Raw genomic sequence first — 24,635 nt, 5'->3', positions numbered from 1 at the left:
AGAGCCATTTGTGCGGGCACACAAGACCCAGCCAAACTTACCTGCACTGAAAAATGGGCCTCCCAGAAATATCAGAAGTGCCGAAACCGGCCTGTTTTTCAGCCTCCAAAGGCTGCCGAGGCTTCCCTCCAGCCTCCGGGAGGGCGAAAAGGGCCTCACGTGGGCCGAAAATGAGCTGGGAGGTGCGTGCATGCGCAGTGCAGGTAAGGGGGTGGGGCGGGGGTGTTGCGCATACATGCTCAGGGCAGGATGCATTGCATTGTGGGTGTGCGCTTTCAGCACACCACAACAACAAGGTTCACCCTCACTGATCTAGGTGCCTTTGGACCAATCACCAGGAGACGGTGAGTTCTAGTTCTGCCTTAGGCATGAAAGCCAGTCCTTCTCCCTCAGCCCAACTCAACCCACAGGGTGGTTGTTGTGAGGATACTAGGAGGAGGAAAGTCTGTCCGATGTGTTTTCTGCCTTGAGTTATTTGTAGAGATAATACCATTAAAGAAATAAAGTAAATGTTTTTTTTTTAAATTCCTTTGAAAGGAGAGTTCCATAGATGGAGACAGTTGGGACGAGCTTCCCAAGGAATTCCAGGGACTTGGGAGACTTCGCGCGTTGAGAAGAAGCATCCCTTTGAAGTATGCCTGCATATCCCAAAGCACATATAGACAGTTAGTTGGGAGGATTTGCAGGGCCTGACTTGAAAGCAAGCGGGGCAAGGTGTCTTCCACATTAAGGGCAGAATGCAAACCATGAAACAATGCTCTGGAATTACAGGCAGGCACCGTCCTTGGAAGATCCTAGTAATCAGCACAGCTTGACACCCAACACAACTACACTCCTTCGCAGGATATATGTTCATGCAGAGGCTGAGCAGCCATCTGCCACGGGTGCTTTTATCTGGATTCCTGCAGAGAGCACGGGATTCTCCAAGGTTTTCTTTCATACTCTTTGGTGCTACTTATAGCTACGGTAGAACCGTATTATAAGCATATTCTTACAATTGGCATTGAAGTGGAATATTATGACTGGTTGCACAAATAGAGGTTCAGACTGGATTTGGCATTTTTCTCCACCTACTGTTCTGACCCGCGCCCTTTCCCAACAAATCAAACACAACCCAAAAGGGAACAGAAACCTTGTAATGCTTCTGCAAAATAATTAGCTGTGATAATAAGCACAAGCCTTGACAAACTGTGCGAGACTTGCCAAAAGATAACAGACAAGAAATATTTCACAACGCAAGAGTCTTCAAATACCAACTTAAGATACTGCAATGTCCATGAGGCTGAGTTTCAAAACGTCTTTGCTTCCTGCAAAGAACGTTTGATTCACAGCTGGCTTTTATCTTCTTGAAGGAGGGGCCATCACCTTGCAGCCTTACTCCCGAGTTGCCCGTGCTGCTGCAACTGCTCTTTCCTGCGAGCAACCCTGCACGCATGCACACTTAGCACAGGCTCCTCGGGAACCTCCTCATCGCTGCTGCAAGCCCCCACCATCTCTGAAGGCAGCAGTTCACTCCCTAATGGTCTTGGCCCCTCATCTGAGTCCTCACTCTCCCCAGCCGTCCACACCTGCTGCCAGCTAACCACAACACCTATTGTGTCCTTCCAAGTACCTGAGATAGGCAGATGTGATTGATCGACAATGTTAGAGGTATCTTGCAGGATGCCAGCTGTTCCAAGCAAAGCTGCCTTTTGCAATTGACTGATGGTGAATTTGTCAATGACAATGGTATTCAAGTGGTGCTCCAGATGTTTTGGGGTTATACCAAGGTGCCTATCACTGTTGTTATTATGGTTCATCACAGTCCCATGAATGTTTGGACTGGGTTTGGCATTCTTGTCCGCCTATCGAGTCCTTCCCAAGGACCTGAGATACGCAGATGCCGTTGGTCAATAGTGTTAATGTATCACACAAGTCATAATAATGACAATTTCAATGATGACCATAATATTATAAAAATGTCCTTATAGGTTGTCAACAACATACGACCACAATTTTTGGCCTAACTTTCCACTGTTCAACAAGACAGTTGTTAAGTGAGTTTTGTTCCATTTTGTGACCTTTCTTGCCACAGCTGTTAAGTGAATCCCTGCAGTTGTTAAGTTAGTAACACAGTTGTTAAGTGAACCTGGCTTCCCCCATTGACTGTGCTTGTCAGAAGGTTACAGAAGGTAATCATATATAATTACTTTTTGTGATCCATATATATGACCCAGTATTTTGATCCCGTGAACATGTGGATGCTGCAACATTCACAAGTGTGAAGAAGGGTCCAAAGTCACGTTTTCGTCATTATTGCAACTTCGATTGCAACTTCGAAGTGCCACTAAATGAATGGTTGCTATTTGAGGACCGTCTGTATTCTCTACAACAGGCTGGAGGTCGACTTAGGCAAAATAAGACCGTTCCTTAGGAGAACTCAGGAGTTCATATCAAAGATGCCACTCGGTTGAAGTTTGGATGCAGTGACTGATAACTGATCAGAATAACACAATAAATATCAGAATAAGAGAGTCGGAAGGGACCTTGGAGGTCTTTTAGTCTCACTCTGTGCTCAAGCTGCAAACCCCGTCTCACTTTAATTTTTTTTTTTTTTAAATTATAAGAATACAACACAGGGCAGCCGATTTGGCATTACAGTCGTTATACATATATACCTTTTACTTCATCATTTACAATCTCCTTGTTTGATATATTATTTCCCAATTATTCTAATCCTCATAGCTACTTACATTCCGACCTTGCCTTCTTCTATGCAACCATTGATAGGATTTATTCCATGTTTCATAGTACTTAGATCCTCCCTTGTTTTTTAATTCTAGAGTTACCCTATCTGATTGTGCAGGCCATAATTTTCCTTATTATCTCTGTTTCTGGTGGTATGTTTTCATTCTTCCAGTATTGCGCATATATTATTCTACCCGTTAATGCATGTACTATTAGATAAATTAAATCCTTCCTATATCTTTCTGATATTATTCCTAGGAGGAAAAAATTCCAGTTTAAATGGAATACACTCTCCCACCATTTGTTCCACCCGTGTCTGAATCCGTCTCCAATGTTTTTTTGCACAGTCTTTACCATTCCAGACAAATGGCTGCCTAACCACTTCTTGAAAGCCTCCAGTGTTGAAGTACTCACAACTTGGAGACCAGTTGTTCCACTGGTTAATTGTCCTCACTGTCAGGAAATTCCTCCTTAGTTCTAAGTTGCTTCTCTCCTCGATTAACTTCCCCCCATTGCTTCTTGTCCTGCCTTCAGGGGCTTTGGAGAATAGCTTGACTCCCTCTTCTTTGGGGCAGCCCCTGAGATATTGGAGCACTGCTATCCTGTCTCCCCTTAGTCTTTCTTTTCATCAAACTAGACGAACTCAATTTCTGCAACTGTGCTTTCTATGTTGTGATATGATAATATCGATCACACGATCATTTCCTTACTGATCCCCCTATCTCACAGGTTTATTGCTATGGGGGGAAAAGAGGATCAAGAGAGCCTTCAGTTCATGGAAGCAAGCGGAATATAAATATAATGAATGAATCGAATAATAAAACACTACTTGATGTATCGCAGAAGGAGAGATCCAAATTCAACACTTGTTCTTCTGGGCTATTTCTCCATATACAGGTCATCATTTCGCAGCGCTAAAGAATTATATCCCTTCAAGGGGTCTATAGCATTCTCATTCCATAGGTAGAGTGCTTGACCTTCTATCTCAGACAACATACATATATAGATATATGTTGGAAAAATGCTGTTCCTTTCATCAAAATAACATCATAAAATACAGCTAGTCCTCGACTTATGACCAGAATTGAGCACAAAATTTATGTTGTTAAGTGAGACACTTGCTAAGTGAATTTTGCCCCATTTTACAACCTTTCTTGGCACAGTTGTTAAGAGAACAATCACTGCAGTTGTTACGTTAGTAACACAGTTGTTAAGCGAAGCTGGTTCCACAGTGCCTCTGCTTCACCCCAGAACACTGCAACCATCATAAGTATAAGTCAGTGGCCAAGCATCTGAATTTGGATCACGTGACCACGGAGAGGCTGCAATGGTTGTAAGTGTGAAAAATAGTCATAAGTCACTGTTATTCAGTGCCTTTGTAACTTCAAACGGTCACTAAACAAACTATTATAAGTCAAGCACTACCCGTAACTCTGTTTAGAATATAACCATCAACACAAAAGCTTTGAATTTTGGAAGGTGGTGGTGAAATCTTTTCTTCCTGTTCCTTTAAAAACAAAACAACCTCCCCCTCTCACTTAATCACATTTAAAATAATTTACTTATCTGGACATAATGCACATTTAATTCATTAAGATAGATTGTGGGGAATATAACTGGTCAATCCACAGCTTAGTTTCACTCATTTGCATTTTTTCAATTATTAGGAAGAAAACTATTGGGACTCCGAGGCAAAATGAATTGTGTATTTAACCAATTCTGAATTTTAATGCAACCTACCAATGCTATTTTTTCTCCTCATAACAGATAACAAACATATCAAAAGCCATAGACAGCTGTTTCACTAGAAATATTTTCCCTTTTGAAATGAGATATTAATGCCTCAAAATTGCTCGGCTATCCTAGCCACAGTGTGTGTGTGTGGGAAATATAAATAAATAAAAAGATCACAGGGCCATACACACACACACACACACACACACACACACACACACACTTGCATGCAAAAAGATTCATTTCTTCAATGGGGTGATTTAATTGCCTCAGCCAATGTAATTTTTAAACAATAAAATTTAAAAATGGAATTGCATCTCATTTTGCATGCAAGGGATTCCCTTTTAATATAAGGAGATATTTAATTTATGATAACTGTAGGGGGAAAAAACTAGGCAAAATGCAATAATAAAAGATAATTAAACATGCCTTAAAATTTCAGTTTGTGAGTTATCTAAAGAACTAGACTTTGAGGAGAAAAAAAAGATTGTTCCACCTCAGTCAGCAGTATATAATAACTTGCTTTTAACAGATAATTCTAATTATGTTCACTTTAAATAAGCTTTGTAGATGGATCAATGTGTATACATAAAACACGAGGGTGAGGAAACTACCTTATTTATCCATGGTTGTTGTTTTTTTTCTCCAAGGGGAAAAATGCAGTTGTGTAGAGTTTGACAGAATAATATAGACTTGCAGTGGTAAAAATAAGAATTAACCACAGTGGGAAGTCTCTACTTCAGTCCTGGGTATAAATGGATCTCAACAGTGGGGACTGATTTCTAATGCACAGCCACAGCAATCTACAAATCATGAGACACTGAAACTATGGCCGGGAGTAGTAGTAGTAGTAGTAGTAGTAGTAGTAGTTCTTCTTCTTCTTCTTCTTCTTCTTCTTCTTCTTCTTCTTCTTCTTCTTCTTCTTCTTCTTCTTCTTCTTCTTCTTCTTCTTCTTCTTCTTCTTCTTCTCCCCTCCTCCTCCTCCTCTCCTCCCTCCTCCTCCTCTCCTCTTCTTCTCCTCCTTCTTCTTCTTCTTCTTCTTCTTCTTCTTCTTCTTCTTCTTCTTCTTCTTCTTCTCTTCTTCTTCTTCTTCTTCTTCTTCTTCTCTTCTTCTTCTCCTTCCTCTTCTTCTTCTTCTTCTTCTTCTTCTCCTCCTCCTCCTCCTCCTCTTCCTCCTCCTCCTCCTCCTCCTCCTCCGCGTTCTTTCTTTTCTCCTCTACCTCCTCCAACATATGGTCAACTTTTGTGCAGTCAAAGGTGGAAGCTAGATTCATTTAACAACCGTGTGACTGACTTAACAACTTCAGTGATTCACTTCACTGCGGCAAGAAATGGGGCAAAATTCATTTTACAACCGTCTCACTTACAAATGTCTCACTCGGCAACATAAATTTTGGGCTCCGTTGTAAGTCGAGGGGTACTTCTGTTAGTCAGTTCCCATGCACTCCTGGTGGGGCCTTGGATGTTTGGGTTCATTTTGGGCTGGGAAGGGATCCACCGGATCGTTTTACTCTGCACATCCCATTTGCTTCTTATTCAGTGCTACTTTCTCTTCTCATTTGCAGTGAACTTTTCCCAGCCCAAAATTAACCCAAACATCCAAGGCCCCCCACTCCCTTTCCCATTGGAGTGATGGTCCGTGTCTTTATTTGATTTTTAAAAACAGGAGCGTAGAGACTGCCGGAGCTTTCAAAAGCCCCCCCCCCCAACCAACAAAAATCAAACCTCATGGGTTTTCCCCACCAACTGAAGCTTTCTAATCCATGGATGGTCTCAGGGTTTTTCAAATTGAGCTGCACCTAATTTGGGCCACGAATTGCCCATTTTTCATCCCATCCCCAGATTTCAGCAAAGAGTTTGGCAGACTTTTCATTCAATTTTAGATCTATTCTCCTTTGACATTTTAGCATTATCCCACGTATGACAGGACAGGGTCACAAGCAGAGAGAAGGGAAAGAGGTAAATAAGCAAGAGGTGGGGGTGGTGGGAAATGTCACCAGCCATGGAAGTAACATTCCCACACAACAATTTCCATGGACAGTTTTGTGCAAGAGTTGTGACATCCCTTTGACAAGGGACAGAGCGAAAGGAGGACAGGAGGAGGCCATGGTCTCGTCTGCCTTTCAATTTCAATCCTTTTGAAGCACGTAAGGCAGAAAAGAGGATGAACAAGACCTGAAAACAAGGGGGGAAAAATTCACACGCTTCTTATGTTCCAAATACAGGTAGTCCTCTACTTACAACAGTTCATTTAGTGACTGTTCGAAGTCATGAAGGCACTGAGAAAAGTGACTTATAACCGTTAATCACACTTAGGACTTAGCAGCTTCCCCACGGCCATGTGTGAAAATTCAGGCGGTGGACGACTGTCTCATACTTATGACGGTCACAGGGTTTCCCAGGGTCATGTGATCCCCTTTGGCGACCTTCTGGCAAGCAAAGTCAATGGGGAAGCCAGATTCACTTAATGACCATGTTACTCACTGAACAACTGAGGCGATTAACTTAACAGCGATGAGATGAAAGGTCGCAAAACGGGGCAAAAACTCACTTAACAACTGTCTCGCTTGGGGTCAATTGTGGCCATAAGTCGAGGACCGCCTGTAATTAGTACCGTGAGGCTGATTGAGGCCGCTGCCTTCCTTTGACTTCCTCGTGCTCCCCAAAACAACCAGACCTCAATGAGCGGATTCTTTCCTGCCTTCCCTGCAAGGAGGCCCCATTGCCTGCTTCCATAATGTGGAAGCTTCCCTTGTTGAGTGCTAAATAAGCAATTTCTTGATTTATTTCCCTAAAGAAAATTAAGTGGGTAGGTCTAGTTTGATGAACAGAGGGACTGGCGGGATAGGATAGCAATATTCTAGCATTTGAGGGGCTGCCCCAAAAGAAGGGGGGGGGTGTCAGGCTATTCTCAAAGCATCTGAAGGCAGAACAAGAAGCAACAGATGGAAACTGATCCAGGAGAGAAGCAGCCTTGGAACTAAGGAGAACTATTTCCTGACAGTGAGAACCATTAACCGGTGGAACAATTTGCCTCCAGAAGTTGTGAATGCTCCAACACTGGAGGTTTTTAAAAAGAGATTGGACAGCCATTTTCCAGAAAGATATAAGTGTCAACTAAAAAAAAAAAAATACTTCTCTGGTCTTTTTAGTTGCCAGCAGAAAGGGATTGGGGGGAAAGCAGTGCATTCCTTAAATGCCTCATATAATTGCTAGACAGCCGAAGCTTCTGGCGCGCAAGATTATTCCCGGAGAGCCAGATGGATGACTCTTGGCCATGGACGTGTCCCATTGGAGAATAGACATCTGGGGGTGGGGGAAGACCGGGCTGAAGGGGGAAATGAATGATGTGTCTTAGAGTCGGCTGCACCCAGTTAATGCCGACATGGTCACTCCTAATAAATCATATTTTTTTACTCTATGAGAGATGTGGCTAGAGACTCATGATTCGAATGGGGGTGGATTGTTGGAGCCCTAACGACAAGGTCTCATGCTCAGTGTAAATTAGACAGCCATTTCTTCCACCACCTTCTCAAAGATAATGTGAAGTAATTCCTGAGGGTCTGGGAGGGTGATGTGTATAAGATGTACTCATTAAAGCCAGGCTCTTGTGGGAGTCACTTGTACAACCGTTGCATAGGTTGAGTAGCGGTTTTCCTACGTATGAACAGAATAGAACAAAATCTGTACTGTCACTTTAAATGCATACTAGTCAGCATACCTTAAAATGATATTTGGTTGAAATTCAGCTCTCAAAAGACAACCATTATGCCTAGACTCACATGTGACGAGAAAAACAAGTACTGTGAGTTTTACCAGGCGGATGGCCCAGGGAACGAAGCTCTTGCAGAATCTGGCAATCCGGCTAGAAATACTTGGAAAGCTCCTCCCAGAGGGGAGCAACAGAAACAGGCCGTGAAGTGGCTGTGTGGGGTCTCTAACGATGCTTTGGGCTCTAAGCGCATAGCGCTTGTAAGCGGGATCCTGAATGAGGGGAATTGAGCTTCCTATAATCTTCTCTGCTGTCCTCACCTCTCTCCGTAGGGACTTTCTATCTGAGGCGCTGCTGCCACCAAACCAAACAGAGATGAGGTTTGTGCCTCTGTAAAAAGTGGCCAGGACAGGAGGAGAAAGAGGTGCAGGGGGGAAATGATCGATATGGGTAATCCTCAACCAACAACAGTCCATTTAGTGGAGTTACAACGGCACTGAAAAAAGTGACTTATGGCCATTTTTCACACTTATGAGCGTAGCAGCATCCCCATGGTGATGGGATTTACATTCGGGTGCTTGACAACCGGTTCATATTTATGACGGTTGCAATGTTGTGGGGCCGTGCGATTCCCTTTTGCGACCTTCTGGTGAGCAAAGTCAACGGGGAAGCCAGATTCACTTAACAACAGTGTTTCTAATTTAACAACTGCCGTGATTCACTTAACAACGGTGGCAAGAAAAGTTGTAAAATGGGGCAAAACTCACTCAACATTTTTTTTCCCTTAGCAACATAAATTCTGGCTTCAAGTGTGGCCATAAGCGCAGGTGGTCTTTGACTCACAACCATTCATGTAGTGAAGTTGAAAAAGTGACTTTCAACAGGTCCTCGCACTAATGACCGTCACAACCACTTGATCAAACTGGAATGTATTTGCCACAGTGGCCGCATCCATGTGGGGGTCATGGGGTGGCCAATGGCCTCCTTCCTGGTCTGCTTCAGGCAGGCAAAGTCAACGAGGGAAGCTGGATCCACTTAACAACCGTGTGATTCACTTAGAGACTTCCACGATTTGCTTAACAACCATGACCCAAAGAGATGGTAAAATATGGCATTTAACACCTTGCTTAGCCATGGAACCATGGTTGAAAATCGAGGACTATCTGCAAAGCTTTGCTAATGGTATTCATACTGGTTTATCGCGGCTGCCTCCCCTTCCAAGCGCCATGACAGAATGGAAGCATTGGAAGGAGCCTTGGAGGTCATCTAGTCCCACCCTCTCCTCAAGCAGGAAGCCCTATAGAGGGAGGCCTTGACTTACCACCATAACGGAGCCCCAAGACGTCTGTGGCTGTGAATTTTGCCCCATTTTGCAACCTTTCCAGTTAAATGGACCACGGGGAGTTCTAAGCCGGTTGTGAAGCCCCTCTGGCTTCCTCACCTTGACTTTGCCGATGAGAAGGCCACAAAAGGGGATCCCACGAGGCCCAGGACACGGCAGCCGTCATAAATAGGAGGCACCTGCCCAGCGCCTGGATCTCAATCCCGTGACCACGGGGACGTTGCAGTAGTTGCAAGTGGGGAAAATGGCCGCAGCTCCCTTCCCCCTTTTTAAGGGCCCTTGTAACGTTGAATGGCCCCTAAGGGCACTCTTGTAAGTCGAGGACCAGCTGCGCCATTTCAGACAAACGGCTGCCCAGCCTCTTCTTAAAAACCTCCCGTGCTGGAGCCGCACAATCTGACCTGGGCATTGAAAGGAAGCGTCTACAGAGGCAGGGGTCTTTTAGTGGTGAAACACAGGCTGGCTCACAAGACCCTCCTTCGCCTGGAGAGAGTCTGTGATCAGACCCAAACGCCCCCTCGAGTCGAAGGAGACCAACAAAGCCGATGGCGCAAAGTGTGAGCAGCGATGCTGCAGGCAGACACAATCAATGGAGTTGGGTCTCTTCTCTTCTCCCTCCCCCCCTTTGGTTTCACACGGCTTCTATCAGCTTTAGGGACTTTTCCTGGACATAGTCATTTAAATCCATTTTATTGATGACGGACAATTTGTTTTCTTCCAGATACTGGACGATCTGACCTCTTTTTTACAGCCAATTAAGAGAACGACAACTCGATCATGGGAAATTAGCCACATTAACAAATTCCTTCCCGTCATGCGTCTTGGACCCGATGACAGGTCCCTTTGGCCCCGAGACCTCAGGAGTTTGGTTTCAACCAGCAACTTTGAATAAAATTTGGAGGCGAGCAACCGAACACACACATTACGACTGCGTTTTTCTCAACGATGTTCTGCTTATAAATGGTAAACCGAGGAGGAGGAATTTTTGCCAGCGGTTGCTACACAATTAGAAATGCAATCAGTGCCATCTTGATTCTGTTTGTGTTGTTCGATTCTCCTTTAAAAGGGGGGGAAAAAGGTACAGGTGCTTTATCTGGGAATAAGCCTCAGTGAATTCTACATTTGAATAAGCACTTGCACGACTGCAGAGAGCAAATAAGCAATTTACTCAAATCTTCCCTGTAAAACAGAACCTCCCTCAGGAGTTTTGTGGGATAGGCAAAAGGGAAGGAGCTGCAATATCTATTTGCAGAGTTTGGCAGGTCATTGTTTAATTCTCTGTAAGGAAGATGTGTTTGAACACACACTTGTGTGCAAAGGACCCCTAATGAATTAAGAGATACTCACTTCCAACTCCATCTGCAGAGAAACCACATTTCATTTTATTCTTATTTAATCCCTGCCTTTCTCCTCTAGTGAGCACTCTAGGCAGTTAGTGATATTTCAAAAGAAAAGAAAGAAAGCAGAATCCAAAAGATATTAACAATAACAACAGATGCTAACATTATTTTATTCTTGAACCTTAAAAGCCTGTTGACAGAAATGCATGTTGATAGAATTTTGAAATGCTAAGGAGACATGGAGCCCTCCCATAGTTCTTTCTTTCTTTCTTTCTTTCTTTCTTTCTTTCTTTCTTTCTTTCTTTCTTTCTTTCTTTCTTTCTTTCTTTCTTTCTTTCTTTCTTTCTTTCTTTCTTTCTTTTCTTTCTTTCCTTCCTTCCTTCCTTCCTTCCTTCCTTCCTTCCTTCCTTCCTTCCTTCCTTCCTTCCTTCTTCTCTCTCTCTCTCTCTCTCTCTCTCTCCCCCCCCTTCTTTCTATGTGTGTATGTGTATGGTTGTGTGAGAAAGAATTGGGCTGGTGATGGACTTGCACATTGTTCTCCCTCCCTCCTTCCTGTTTTATACATTTTATATATTGTGAATTATTTTATAAAAAATATTTTTATAAATAATTCAAGGCAGCAAACTTACTAATACTCCTTCCTTCTCTTATTTCCCCTACAACTAATAACCCTGCAGGAGGGATTGTGCTGAATGAGAGGGACCAGCTCAGCGCCACCAGCCTGGTTTCATGCCTAAGGTGGGACTAGAACTCACCATCTCCTGGTCATTGGCCCAAAGTCACCCGCTGGCTTTCCTGCGTAAGAAGGGGCCGGAACTCCCTGTGTTCCTGTGATTGCCTCAAATTCAACCAGGCAGCTTTCACGGCTAAAGCAGAACTAGAACTCACGCTCTCCTGGCCATTGCTCCAAAGCTGGCTTTTGTGCCTACGGCAGGGCTACAACTCCAAGGCCAGAAATATTTCACAAGAAGAGTTCTCCACTCCTCTACTTGTTGCAGAATACCTTATGCCACCAGACTCAAAATTCTAGACCTAGACAACCTAGAACTACGCCGCCTTCGGTCCGATCTAAGTATAGTATATAAAACCATACATTGCAATGTCCTACCTGTCAATGAATACTTCAGCTTCAACCATAACAACACAAGAGCACACAATAGATACAAACTCAAGGTCAATCGCACCAAACTTGATTGCAGGAAATACAACTTCAGCAACAGGGTGATCAATGTCTGGAATACTCTCCCTGACTCTGTGGTTTCTTCCCCAAACCCCAAAAACTTTAACCTTAGACTGTCTACTATTGACCTCACCCCTTTCCTAAGAGGGGGCATGCATAAGCGCACCACTATCATGCCTACCGTCCCTGTCCTATTGTTTCTTTTATTTTTCTTATATGTATCCATGTATTCATAACTATGTTTTTACTTATGCCTATTATCTTGTAAGCAATTCACAAATAAAAATAAATAAACTCGCTGTCTCCTGGCAATTAGCCCAAAGTCTTCCAGCCAACTTTCATGCCTAAACTAGGACTAGAAGCCACCTTCTCCTGGTTTCCAGCTTGGTGCCTGAACCACTAGGTCAAATAGGTGAAAGAATGAAGAAGGATATATATCAAGGCAGTCAACAGGTAACCCCAAAGGGAAAATTAGTTTTCAAAGCCTTTTGTTAACCATCTCTATATAATAACATGCAGAAAGTCCACTAATGGCTTCCAAACTCTGCATAAACCTCGCTTGCCTGACTGTGCTCTCCTCCTATTAGAGACTTTTCCAAAATATAGTCTTGGATGTTTATCCCGGAATTGGTCTGTCAAAGACCTTCTAAATCCTGGTGTAAAGGTAGTGGAGCAAACAGAAGGAAATTATATGGATGCTTTGTTTCATTGGAGCCGCACAAAAGCTGCTCTTTGGGGGCAGGAGAGACAGCCGGCGTGTCTGGAAAACAGACACCAGATTTGTGCGTTGTATAATTCAAAGCACACTCAAATAATCACCTCCGTATTTCTAATTCTGACATGATGAGAAGGATGACAGGACAGGTAGCAGCAGCAGCTGGCTGGTTTTACCGACTTTCAGATGCTAACCAGTGCCTGGCTTGGTTGATAGGTGGATGTGCCTGTCCCAGGGCTGTCGGTTACTCAGGAAAGTCTAAAAACACGCCCCCCACCCCCCACATACACACACCCAAACACCCTCAAGGGCAAACAATTTCCATACTATTGATATAACTCAACGTTTGATAGTAATCAATAATATACGTGTAGGGTGCATGGTGCTTTCGGAGCTTAGTGATTTCCTTGCAGACGTTTCATTACCAAACTAGGTAACATCATCAATGCTAGAAAGGAGTGGGGTTTGTGGAGTGATGGTGGTAGAGGAGCAGGAGGAGGAAGAGGAAGAGGAGGAGAACTATGGGGCCCTTGGTGCTCTCTGAGCTTGGTGGTTTCCTTGCAGATGTTTCATTACCCAACTAGATACTGTCAACAGTGCTAGAAGGGAGTGGAGTTTACTCTTTGTTTATATACAAGTAACTTGCACTGTTAGTATTGGTAAGAGTGGTCTTGGCAGTTACTCTCTGCAAATTAACACCACGATTAACCCTAGACCAACAATATCCCAATCAAGGAAACACAGACTCAGACAAACAACCCAACACTAATCAGTCTAGTCAAGGAACCACCAAGAATGCTCCCGCCGATACTAACACTTGTATATAAACATAGAGCAAACCCCGCTCCCTTCTAGCCCTGATGATGTTACCTAGTTGGGTCATGAAACGCCTGCAAGAGAAGAACCGAGCTCAGACACCACTAAGGATCCCACAACTTTCATACCGCAATCAAGAAAACGACACAGATGTGTGCATGAAGGCCTAAGGAATGAAGCTTGAACTGAGTGACACTTTTAGACCATGGGATTAGTGCACGTCACGAGCCTTTCAGTGGAGTTTTTCCCAGGTAACTAGAGTTGGTGCAGAACCACTTCCAGGTGTACCATCGGAACTTCACTGATGTTCTGGAGTCAGACCGTGGAAAGCTGATAAAGAAAACCACCTGTCCAATTATGAAACCAGCCAAACCAGATCATGCTTCAACCCCTGCAGCCTTTACACTTTTCTCATCATCTAAAATTCATGACCTTGCCTGACGTGACATCTCCACTTTATTTTACCTAGGATCTTGACCGCCACAGGATCTTGGAGGGATGGAGCGGGGAGTTTTCTCCTGGTCTGTGGCCCCTTGGGTCACTTCATTCCCCTTCATCCCTACCCATTAATTAGCAGCTGGATGGTCTCAATTTGGTCTTCAACTCTCCCTCCCAGGTCCAGAGGAACAACGTAATTGGGCACATTTTCAAGCAAGGTCTCCCATGAAGCTACTCACTCAACTCCTAAGACTGGCTGCGATGGGCGAACAGGCCTCAGCCGGCACCAAAAGTGAACGTTATAATAAAAAGGAACAAGGAGTAAAATGGAATAAACTTTTGACTTATCCACTTCCTCTACTGTGTTCCCTTTAGGAACTAATCCTTTCCAGTTTTTTAACCTCGATCTTCATTTTAATTCACAGTTTTTCCTCCTACAAAAGAGGATGAGCGAGACTAAAGCAACTTGGGAATTTTCAGTAAAAAAAGACAGCGTATTAATTCTCCTTTGAATGCAAGCAGGCGATTCATTTACAATGAAGTTGCTAATCGCTCAAGAAAAAGAGCAGTAAAATCTAATTGTCTGGGACTTTCTCAAAGTACAGAAAGAAAGGCAGATATGCCAACAAACAAACTGTACATTTGGAACAGGATATTTATTCCAGCGACAATTTTAAAATATTTGCATTGTTTCTCTGATGATCAACTAACTGGAGATGGGTATTGGGGACTCAGTTTTCCCACAGAAAGCAACTCCTTAAGGTGCCTCTTGGCTAGAGTGAATTATTCCTTTCCTCTTCTCTTTGAACTTCTCTAGGCATACAAAAAAAGTCTGCAGAGGAATAGTGGAATTTAAAGGTGGAATGATTAATTAACCCCTGTCCTTCAAGGGGGAATAAACATCTGAAACAATAACAAATAATTATACAGACAATAAGTTATGTTTGCTATGCAGGGCTAACAGAAGGCAAGGGCAAAAGCATTGGGAGACTTCATCCCTCTGGTCTTCTAGAAAAATAAATAAGGTGGTTAAATGTAACTAAGATAGCCAGTTTGTTGCAGTGGTTAGGGGATCAGGCTAGAAACCAGAAGACTGTGAGTTCCAGTTCTGCCTTAGGCACAAAGCTGGGTGACGTTGGTCAATCACCGGGAGACTGTGAATTCTAGCCTTGCCTTAGGTGTGAAAACTGGCTGGGGGATTTTGAGACAATCACCAGGAGACAGGAGGTTCTAGTCTCACCTTAGATAGGAAAGCCAGCTGGGTGACTTTGGGCCAATCGCTAGGAGATGGTGAGTTCCAGTTCTACCTCAGGCATAAAAGCCAGCCGCGTGGCCGTCAGCCGTAGAAAGGAAGGAGGCAAAGGCCTATCACTGCTGGGGTGGGGTGGGGGAAAACCCTTGCCAAGAAAACGGCAAGGACTGAACGAAGAAGTTGCGGAGTCAAAGACTGGCTCAAAGGCCCCCCCCCTCCCCAAAAACAGACCAAGAAAAGAAAGAAAAAGGAAGTAAGACCGGTAAGTAGTATGCAATATCCCCAAAGCATCAACTTAAGTGCCTTAGCTTGTCACTCCCCCTAGAAAGGCCTCCTTTGTGCCAGCCTGTATGCCCTGGTCCCACATCCATTGGCTGGAGGCAGAAGACCTCTGGCCTTACGATGGGTTGGTGTCTACGTGGAGGTTGTGTATGTGGCAAACCCCCTTGAGAATCCTTTGTCAGAGAAGGGCGGTAGACAACTCCTCCTCCTCCTCCAAAGAAGCATCTTTCCTAAAAGCACACAGGATTCCCACTGAATTCAAGAAGAACAAAAAAATGTCCCGCATTTTTCAAACTTCAACTTCAGAACTGGTTTACTTATGGCCTGGTAAAACCTTCTTCACCCAGGAACATGCGTGGCCAGAGTGGCCTGGATCAATGCTCAACTGGCGTGGAGGAAAAAGCTCTCGTCCCCTCAAAGCAAGGTTGTCAGGTAGCACCACAGGAACATTTCTATAGCTATCACCTGAAGTTCAGCTTGTGGAAGAAAAGGTTGCTGGTGATCAGCATCATCATCATGATAATTAACGATGCTTACTAATTGTACCATATCTGCAGTTCCCATTCCAATAGGTAGGCATGTCCTTGCTTTTGATGATGGCCTACAGAATGCTAAGGGACACAAGGTGTTGTACTTGCCTCGAGTCAAGCTAGGTGACATTCACACGACCAGGGGAAGAGGCTGCTGATCATCGTGCCTCCGTAGAAATGCAGGCAGAGCTGTGGGTGGAGTTAAGTGGGTCATCCGCTTAGAATCATTATGTTGCCACAAGCAGTCCCAAGTCCAGCCTCCTCCTTGGATTCTGTTGACCCTTACCTGTCACGCCCCTGGTGGAGGCTGACTCCGAGGGAGAGGAGGAAGGGTGGCTCCAGAGGTTGTGGAGGAGGCTGGGGAAGGGCAGAGGCCGGCTGGGCAGTCAGAGGAGGACCCAGGCCCATCCCCTCTCCATCCTAGGGCACGCAGGGAGGAGAGGATCAGGGAGAGGCGTGAATGGCCTGGTCTAGGGGGGAGGAGAGGGCCTTGATCCTCTTCAGGGGCTGCAACTGTGAGGACAGACATGTGTATGGGCCAGTGCTGGAAACAAAGCATGGAAATATCTCCAGTTTATGGTTCCTCTCTGAGTTTGGAATCCTTCCCAGTGTGTGTTATCTGTGGACGTCCTCCAGCCCTTATCTTGCCTGGTTTGTGTTGCTTTTTCCCTTCTTCTTCTTGTAAATGTTTGTGTGGGAGTTTTGTTTTCTTCCGTCAAGAATATGCGGAGCTTGGAAGCAAAGTGAAGGAAGAAAAGGGGCTTCACCTGTTGTCTGTGACTGTGTTTGTTTTGTATCCCACCCTGGGTCAACACATGCCTGGTTTGAACTTATTTGACTAGATTCTTTTGAATGGGCTTGATCAACAAATCTTCTGACCTGAAACTTAATGTAAGGTCCCGATCCTTTGTGCCTGACATTCATCAAGTCAACTCAAGTTCAAATCTGAATCTGTGCCAGATAAGAGTCAACGGAATTTAAGAGGTGTGTCTGTGTGTGTGTGTGGATTTGCATTGCTTGTGGCAACTTAATGACTCCAAGCTGATGATGCACTTAACTCTGCCTCCAGCTCTGCCTGCTCCAGCTCTCCTACAAAATCTGATTTATAGAACAAATTGGGAGACAGAACTAACCGAAGACACCCTATCTGAGTAACTAAAGCCAGCAGCCACTACAATATATGGATGGGAAAATAAGCACATGAGTAAAATACACCCACAATTTAAAAATAATGTCCTGCATCTTTCCGTTAAAATGAATTGCCCCCACCTTTAAAAAAAACACACCCTACATCTTTCAATATTGGTCTCCCTTAAGTTTCTTCAACAAACTTTCAGCTTGCTCGGGAAGAGCCATAAATGCCATAAATTTAGATTCTTCCTTTGTATGTTGGATGATTAACCAACATTAATTAATACGCATTTCAAGCCCAAAGCAATGCTTTGAAACCCAAAACAGGGCCCACTGCAGCGATTCCCAGCAGTGGTTTGAAATGACACCCCACCATCATGGCTTCAGCGAAATCAGCCCCTACAGCTGCCCCCGCTTTATCCTTGCACGGAAAGGCATAGTTTAGGAACAAGGTTTACTCACCATGGAGGAGTCCCCACTTCCGTTTGCAACCGTAGCTCCTTCAGCACAGGTGGGGAGGTGGGTAGAAAGTTGACTAGCCCTGCCCCCATCTATGACATCACACTCTACCTCATAAAAGGTAGTGAAAGTGCTTTGAACTCCAGGCTGATTTCCGAGAGATACAGAAAAGAAAGAGTGAGAGAGAGCAAGAGAAACATGGCGCCCTATTGTGGGAGGGGAAGGGGGGAGGGGGAAGGGGAAGGGGGAGGGAGGGGAAGGGGGAGGGGAGGGAGGGGGGGGGGTCGTGTGCTGAAAGAGCTACTAGGCTCCACAACCTTCCAGGGGCTTCCATGCCGAGTTGCCCTGTTTTAGCAGTGCTCTCCTCCCTTCCTCCCTGAGCACAGGCATATCAAAGCCAAGATCCCTTAGGAGAAAGGTGAGGGACGGGAACGATGGGCTGGGGAGTACAGGTAGTCCTCGACTTCCAACAGCTCGTTTAGTGGCCGTCTGAAGTTACAAACGGCATGGGAAAAAGTGGATTATAGCTGTTTTCCACACTTGCAACGGTCACAGCGTCCCCCTTGGTCCCGTGATCAAAATTCAGCTGCTTGGCAACTGACTCATATTTATGACGGTTGCAGGGGTCAGGTGGCCACGCCCTTTCCTGAACTTCTGACCAGCAAAGTCAGTGGGGAAGGGAGATTCACTTAAGGACGGTAGTGATGGGCTTGGCAACGAATGGGGCAAGAAAGGTTATAAAACGGGGCAAAACTCCCCGAGCCACCTCGCTTAGCAACAGAAACGTTGGGCTCAATGGTAGTCGCAAGTCGGGGACCACCTGTATGATGGCGCTGGGCTAAAGGCTCTTGTGGGAATGGGGCGCGAGCGCTTGGAGCGGCCTTTGCTTCTGCAATCCTGCGTCTTGTGCAGAATCCGGGCCTTCCTCGGGGTCCCTGCCAGGTGGGAGCGTCAGCCGGGACACAGGAGCGGAGGAGGGAGACATGCAGGCCTCACCCAGCAATGCTTCGCACACACACAAAGGAAGAAGGGAATAAAATTCCCTGCGAAGCAACCTAGGGCACCTTCACCCACCAACGACGGGGCTGGAAGCTGGACTGCGTGGCTGTTATTTTAGCTCAGTCACGGCTGGGTGAGTCTGGAAAATATCACAGATCCGTAGCATGAAGAGGACCCAGAGCAACTTTGGCATGAGAATTCATTTGTGAGGAGAAAAGCTTCTCTTCCTTTCCGGTCCGTATGATTTGAGACTTGGGCTGGTGATCGATCTCAGGGTCTCTTTAATCAGGGCAAAGAAAGATGCATCGCGGAGTAGGCTAAGGCCGAATCCATGGGCTATGACCATGATGGCAAACCTATGGCTCGCAAGCCCCAGCCAAACTTACCTGCGTTGCGCACGTGCGCGCCTCCCAGATCATTTTCGGCCCGTTTGAGGCCTTTCCGGAAATACCGGAAGCGATGAAACGGGGCCGTTTTTCGGTCTCCAAAGACTGCGGAGGCTTCCCTCGGGCCCCTGGGAGGGCGAAAAAGGCCTGAAACAGGCCGAAAACCAGCTGGGAGGTGCACGCATGCGCAGTGCAAGTAAGGGTGCACGGGGGTGTTGTGTGTGCAGGCCAAGGGAGGCGCATTGCCTTGTGAGTGCTGGCATGTGAGCGCGCGCAAGTGCACGCACAATTTTCAGCATGGGAGCCCAAAAAGGTTAGCCACCACCGGGCTACGATCTCCCCCATTCTCCCTTTTAATTCCAGTTCTGTAGATCTTAGACTAACAGGATGGCTTCGAATCTTTTATACTCGGCATGAGTGATTAACTCCATTTAATGCTGGTGTGTGTGTGTGTGTGTGTGTGGGTGCTCTCTGAGCTTGGTGGTTTTCTTGCAGGCGTTTCATTACCAAACTAGGTAACATCATCAGTGTCAGAAGTGAGTGTACTTTTTAAAGAGGAGGAGGAGGAGGAGGAGGAGGAGGAGAGTGACTGGGGAGTCTTTAGTGTTCTCTGATCATGGTGATTTTCTTGCAGGCATTTCATTACCAAACTAGGCAACATCATCAGCACTATGATGTTTCTTTGCTTTATTTCTTTATGAAATTTATTTGCTGCCCATCTCATATCCAACAACTGTGAGAGGCTTACAACACAAAAACACTGGAAAACATTAAAAGCATCCATTGTGAAGAAAACACAGCAGGTAAAAACATTAACAGATAAAATCACGGAGACAAGATAGCAACGGTACTACCTAGTTTGGTAATGAAATGCGTGCAAAAAACCAGAATAATAGAACAACGGAGTTGAAAGGGAACCTGGAGGTCTTCTAGTCCAGCCCCTCTGGCCTATGCCGTTTCCGACCAATGGCCGCCCAATTTCTTCTTTAAAATCTCCAGGGACGATGGAGCACCCACAAACTTCAGGAGGCAATGAGGTTCCAATGGTTAATTATTCTCCACCATATTAAAGAGCACCAAGGACCCCAAAGTCCAGCCCTGAGCTACAAATCTTTTCTTTTATCGGTGCGTGTATGTGTGTGCGTTCCTGCACGTGGGAACTAAATGGAATTTGTCCACGAGAAAGCTGGAGAAACGCTTGGCAATCAGTCATGACCAGATCTAACTGGTGGCAGCAGGGGGAAGGAGGGAGAGGAGGGGTGGGTTGCCTGATGCTCGCCTTTCCAGAACGGACGCCTGGCTATTGCTAGGCTCTGCCGAGGGAGGGAGGAAGGGGACGGAATCCGCTGATTTACAAAGCACACTTGAAACATGAGGTGTCAACGAATGGAGACACGGGGGGGGAATCACTCTTTCCCAGTCTGCCAGATCAGCCCAGTGTCATCTTACCAGGAGGAAAACATCTTTTCACAAGAAATAACAAATATATACACAACAGGCCTGATAAACGAAGTTAGCAAACATTCCGTCTCAACATTTCCTTTAACAGAAATGAGACTGCATAGTTGCAGCTAGCTATATTTGGGTTTTCTGGATAGCACCAGAAGAAAGGGGGGGAAAAATAACATTAATGGAGAGGTGGAAAGGAAGGGGGGAAATTAGAGTTATTAGAGTATTAGTGTCATAATCCCGAAGTTCTGATTTTTCCTTGGTGGGCAATTCATCATGAATTCATTGAATTCATCTACTATATACCACTTAAGGTTGTTTTCCCTTCTTCTAGGGAATTCTTGAGTCAAAGAGGTTTCTGTTACAAAAAGATGCAGGTGGATCTCTAGGGACAGAGCGCTGGATAATGTTCCCTATGATTTCTGATTATTTGTTTCAGTATTTAGATCTGCTCACCCATGGTTTATAAAAATGTTCCTCTGTAATAAAAATGTTCTTTGCTGTTGGTATTAAGTCTACGTTCAGGAACTTTTTACTTTTAAGTATTAAGCTGCGCTGAACAATTGTAGGAGCAACAATGACTAATAATTTATGAAATGCATATGTCCCTCAACTTTCAATAACTCTGAATGGCTAATAAGAATAATGTGATATTTTGCACGCATTCATTGAGAAGTCGCATTAGGTTTCCTTTCTAAGAAACGCCAGTGGACAAATCATTTATTACATTCCATTTTGCCTTCTTGGAAAGGTAATAATTTTGGTCCATGATCTATTTTTCCCCCCCAATAGATCATTTTTATTCTTTTAAGAGCATACTAAACATAAGATGTGGCATAATGAACTGGTTATTCAATCAGACATTACAACTGAATGAACAGAATAATATTTTAAAAGTTGCATTGACTTATCTCATCTAATACTAAAACTGTTTTATCCATTTTATCATGCCATTTGATTTTTATGGCTTATTTCATGAACCAGCTCAGATATAGTCAATTAATCAATGAGTTAATGCAAAAGGTTTTAGTTAGTTCAGTTGGAATCTCAACATCTTCAGGGATTTCTAAAGAACTGAGGCTGTGTTGTTCTTTTAGCAAAGCAGTTATTGTTTAATTGATTGTATAATTTATTTCCTTATTAATATGAATTCCTGCTTATATTTTCCTAAAAAGAATTGTATAAAACCCATTAAAGCAACCAGATTTAGTAGTTGTACAGTACAGGATTTAAAAGAGTACCGTAGAAGGACAGGCAGAGCCTGTGGGGGGTGGAGTCAAGTGAGTAATCAGTCTGGAGTCATTACGTTCCCACGAAGGATTGAAGTCCAACCCCTCTTGAATTCCATTATTTAGTGCCGATTTAGTGTCAATCTTTAGCTGACTAGATTCTTGTGTCTAGGCATGAGCAATAAATCAGCTTAACTGGAGCTTAACTAGTGGTCTTGATTCAATCTTACCTAAGTAGAATAACATGCATACATTCAAGTGTACTGTTGTAAATCTAACTCGAGTTTTTGGGACAGATTAACTATATAGATATTGCAATCGAAGGAATCCAGTTTACAAAAAGAAAAAAGACTTAATGAGAAATACCATGGATTCTGATTGGCAAAACTGATTATTATTAATAATTTTAAATGTCACAACACCTAAGCCTTATTAGTTAAAGGGGGCGGGGAAGAAGACTGCATATATAGAGTTAGCCCTCGACCTACAGCAGTTCCATTTAGTGACGGTTCAAAGTTATAATGGCTCCAAAAAAAGGGAGTTGTGACTGTTTTTCATACTTACAGCTTTTTGTGATGGTCACATGACCAAAATTTGGATGCTTGGCAACGGGTTCATATTTATGACGGCTGCAGCATCCTGGGATTATGCGATCCCTCTTTTGTGACCTTCTGACAAACAAAGTCAGTGGGGAGGCCAGATTCACTTAACAACCAGGGTGCTAACTTAACAACTGCAGGCCACCGTGGTGAGAAAGGTCGTAAAATGGGGCAAAACTCACTCAGCAGCTGTCTCACTTAGCAACAGAAGTGTTGGGCTCAATTGTGGTCATAGGATATAGTCATTTACATGCAAAAAAGGAGGAATTCTCAGAGGCAACAGGGGTGACTGGCCTTTTTAGAAGAAGGTGAGCTTTCTGTTGTTTTTTGTTTTTCCAATTGGATTTTGGTTTGTCAGTAGTTGATATTTGTAATAAGAACCAAGAGCTGCTTTTGTCATTAAAACAGTTAAACAATAAAGTTGCAACGTACAGGGACTCCTCCTCAATTTACATCCACAATCGTGACTGGAATTTCCATGGCCGAGCAAGCCGGTTGTTAAGTGAGTCGCATCCAGCCTCGCAGCCTCTTTTGCCCCAGTCGTTAAGCGAATTGTTGTGGTTGTTAATCAGGGGGCCCTTAAAGCAGGGGTCTCCAACCTTGGCCACTTTAAGACTGGTGGGCTTCCACTCCAAGCCTCAAAGGTTGGAGAGACCCTTTAACAAAGGCGGTTTCCTCCCTTGGCTTTGCCTGGTAGGGGCTGGCTGGGAAGGTCACCAACGGGGATCTCGTGGATCCTGCAACGATCATAAAGGCGAGAGGACTAGTTGCAGCTCACTTTTCTCAGTGCTGTTGTAACTTCAAACGGTCACTAAATGAATGGCTGTAAGTCGAGGACGGCCTGAATGAGCCATTCCTCCCTTAGGCTGCTGGAGTCAGTTGGAGTCAGAAAGGGGTTCCAAACCTGAAAGAGAGGATCTGAAGCAATGGCATTTCTATTTCTTTTCTTTCTTTCCTCCTAGGGAGCCTGAAAAGGAGGACGTTTCTTTCACCACGAAAGAAAGAACATGAACACATCAAAAGCCCTGAGTAAATATTACAGGCGGAAGAATAACTGGCAAGACCAAGTTTAATGCTTGGTTTGAATAGCAAATGATGGATAATGAAATTTCTGAACTTCGTGCAAACTTAACTTTCTGAACTTAGGGGAAAAAAAATTGAATCGCTGATTTGGCTAACAAGAAACTTCACAAGCAGCACCTTTCCGCGATTTTAATGTGGAGGGTCCTTTTTGATGTGAAAGAATGTTTTTAAAAAAAACTCCATTTGGAAATTTTTGTAGAAGAATCTGAGACAATGAAAGGAAAGATGAAAAGAAAGGATCTGAAGTGGATTGTTTCGATGCTACTTCGTAATGATAAAGCTGCATTTGACATTTTTTTGGAATAGGACATCGATAAGCACAGATGTTTCTCAAGATGCCGAAAAAGCAAAAAAAAAAAAAGGGTAAGATTTGGGGAAGGAGAGCCAATAACTGAAAAGTTGGAAGAGAAAGTTAGAGAGAGAAGAGAGGTATAGGATAGCCCAATGTAAAACAAAATATATCAGGATGACTGTATCGCCACAAAGGGAACTGTGCATAGAATTCTATCAATAAATAATCTGAGCAAATAAGTAAGAAAGAAGAAGTTTTATCAGAAAGGAAGTGGAAATAACAAAGAAAGAGATCCCTCCTAGATTTTTCAACGAGATGAAATTTATACAAATGATGAAGACCTGTAATTTTAAGCAAGGTGGAGGTAAATAAAACCATTCATGTATTTTTCAATATCTACAATCTCTAGTCATTACTGGTTCTGTTGTGATTGCATATGAAGTAATTTCTGCTGGAGTAAAATTATTGGATAAAGGCTGGAGGGCATATCAGTGCTTGCTTTGACAATGGCCCTTAAAGAGAATCGTAATCGTATTAACTGTGTCCCTGAAGAAAGGAAGAAGGAATAAATATATTTGTGTGAAAGAAAGGTCAACCTAGTGAATGTAGCAATGCATTTATAAAGAAGATAAACCCCAGGAAACCATACAATATCAACCAAAATATTCACAAAAGGAATTATAAAATAGATATTCCAGACCATCAGCAATCAGTCTATACTTATTCTATGTTGACTCCTGGTTATGAACTCTGTCAAAGAATCTATTGCTGAACAATCGCCAGTTTGATCTAATGGTTAAGGCAACAGGTTAGAAACTAGGAGATGGTGAGTTCTAGTCCTGCCTTAGGCATGAAAGGCGCCTGGCTGGCTTTGGGCCAGTCATTCCTTCTCTCTCAGCCGAACTCACCTCTCATAAGGTAGTTATGGAGAAAATAGAGG

At 44.1% G+C, this 24,635-nt stretch overlaps 1 protein-coding gene across 3 annotated transcripts in view; it reads right to left on the bottom strand.

The window, feature by feature from the left end:
* Positions 1 to 24,635, bottom strand: part of CTNNA2 (catenin alpha 2) — a 520,748-nt gene that overhangs the window by 9,132 nt on the left and 486,981 nt on the right. The window contains exon 18 of one of the 3 annotated variants that reach the window (XM_087962697.1): positions 17,662 to 17,805. The exons of the other annotated variants lie outside the window; for them this stretch is intronic. Within the exon in view, the coding sequence (XP_087818823.1) occupies positions 17,662 to 17,805 (144 nt within the window). The remainder of the gene's footprint in view (positions 1 to 17,661; positions 17,806 to 24,635) is intronic. 3 annotated transcript variants of the gene reach the window in all.

This window comes from Notechis scutatus, chromosome 4 (genome assembly GCF_049901735.1).
Source record: "Notechis scutatus isolate UNSWTSFEM ecotype Mainland chromosome 4, rNotScu1.2, whole genome shotgun sequence".
Classification (NCBI taxonomy): Eukaryota; Metazoa; Chordata; class Lepidosauria; order Squamata; family Elapidae; genus Notechis; species Notechis scutatus.
The sequence above is the reverse complement of the archived record's forward strand: the minus strand, read 5'-3'. Positions and strand labels throughout refer to the sequence as shown.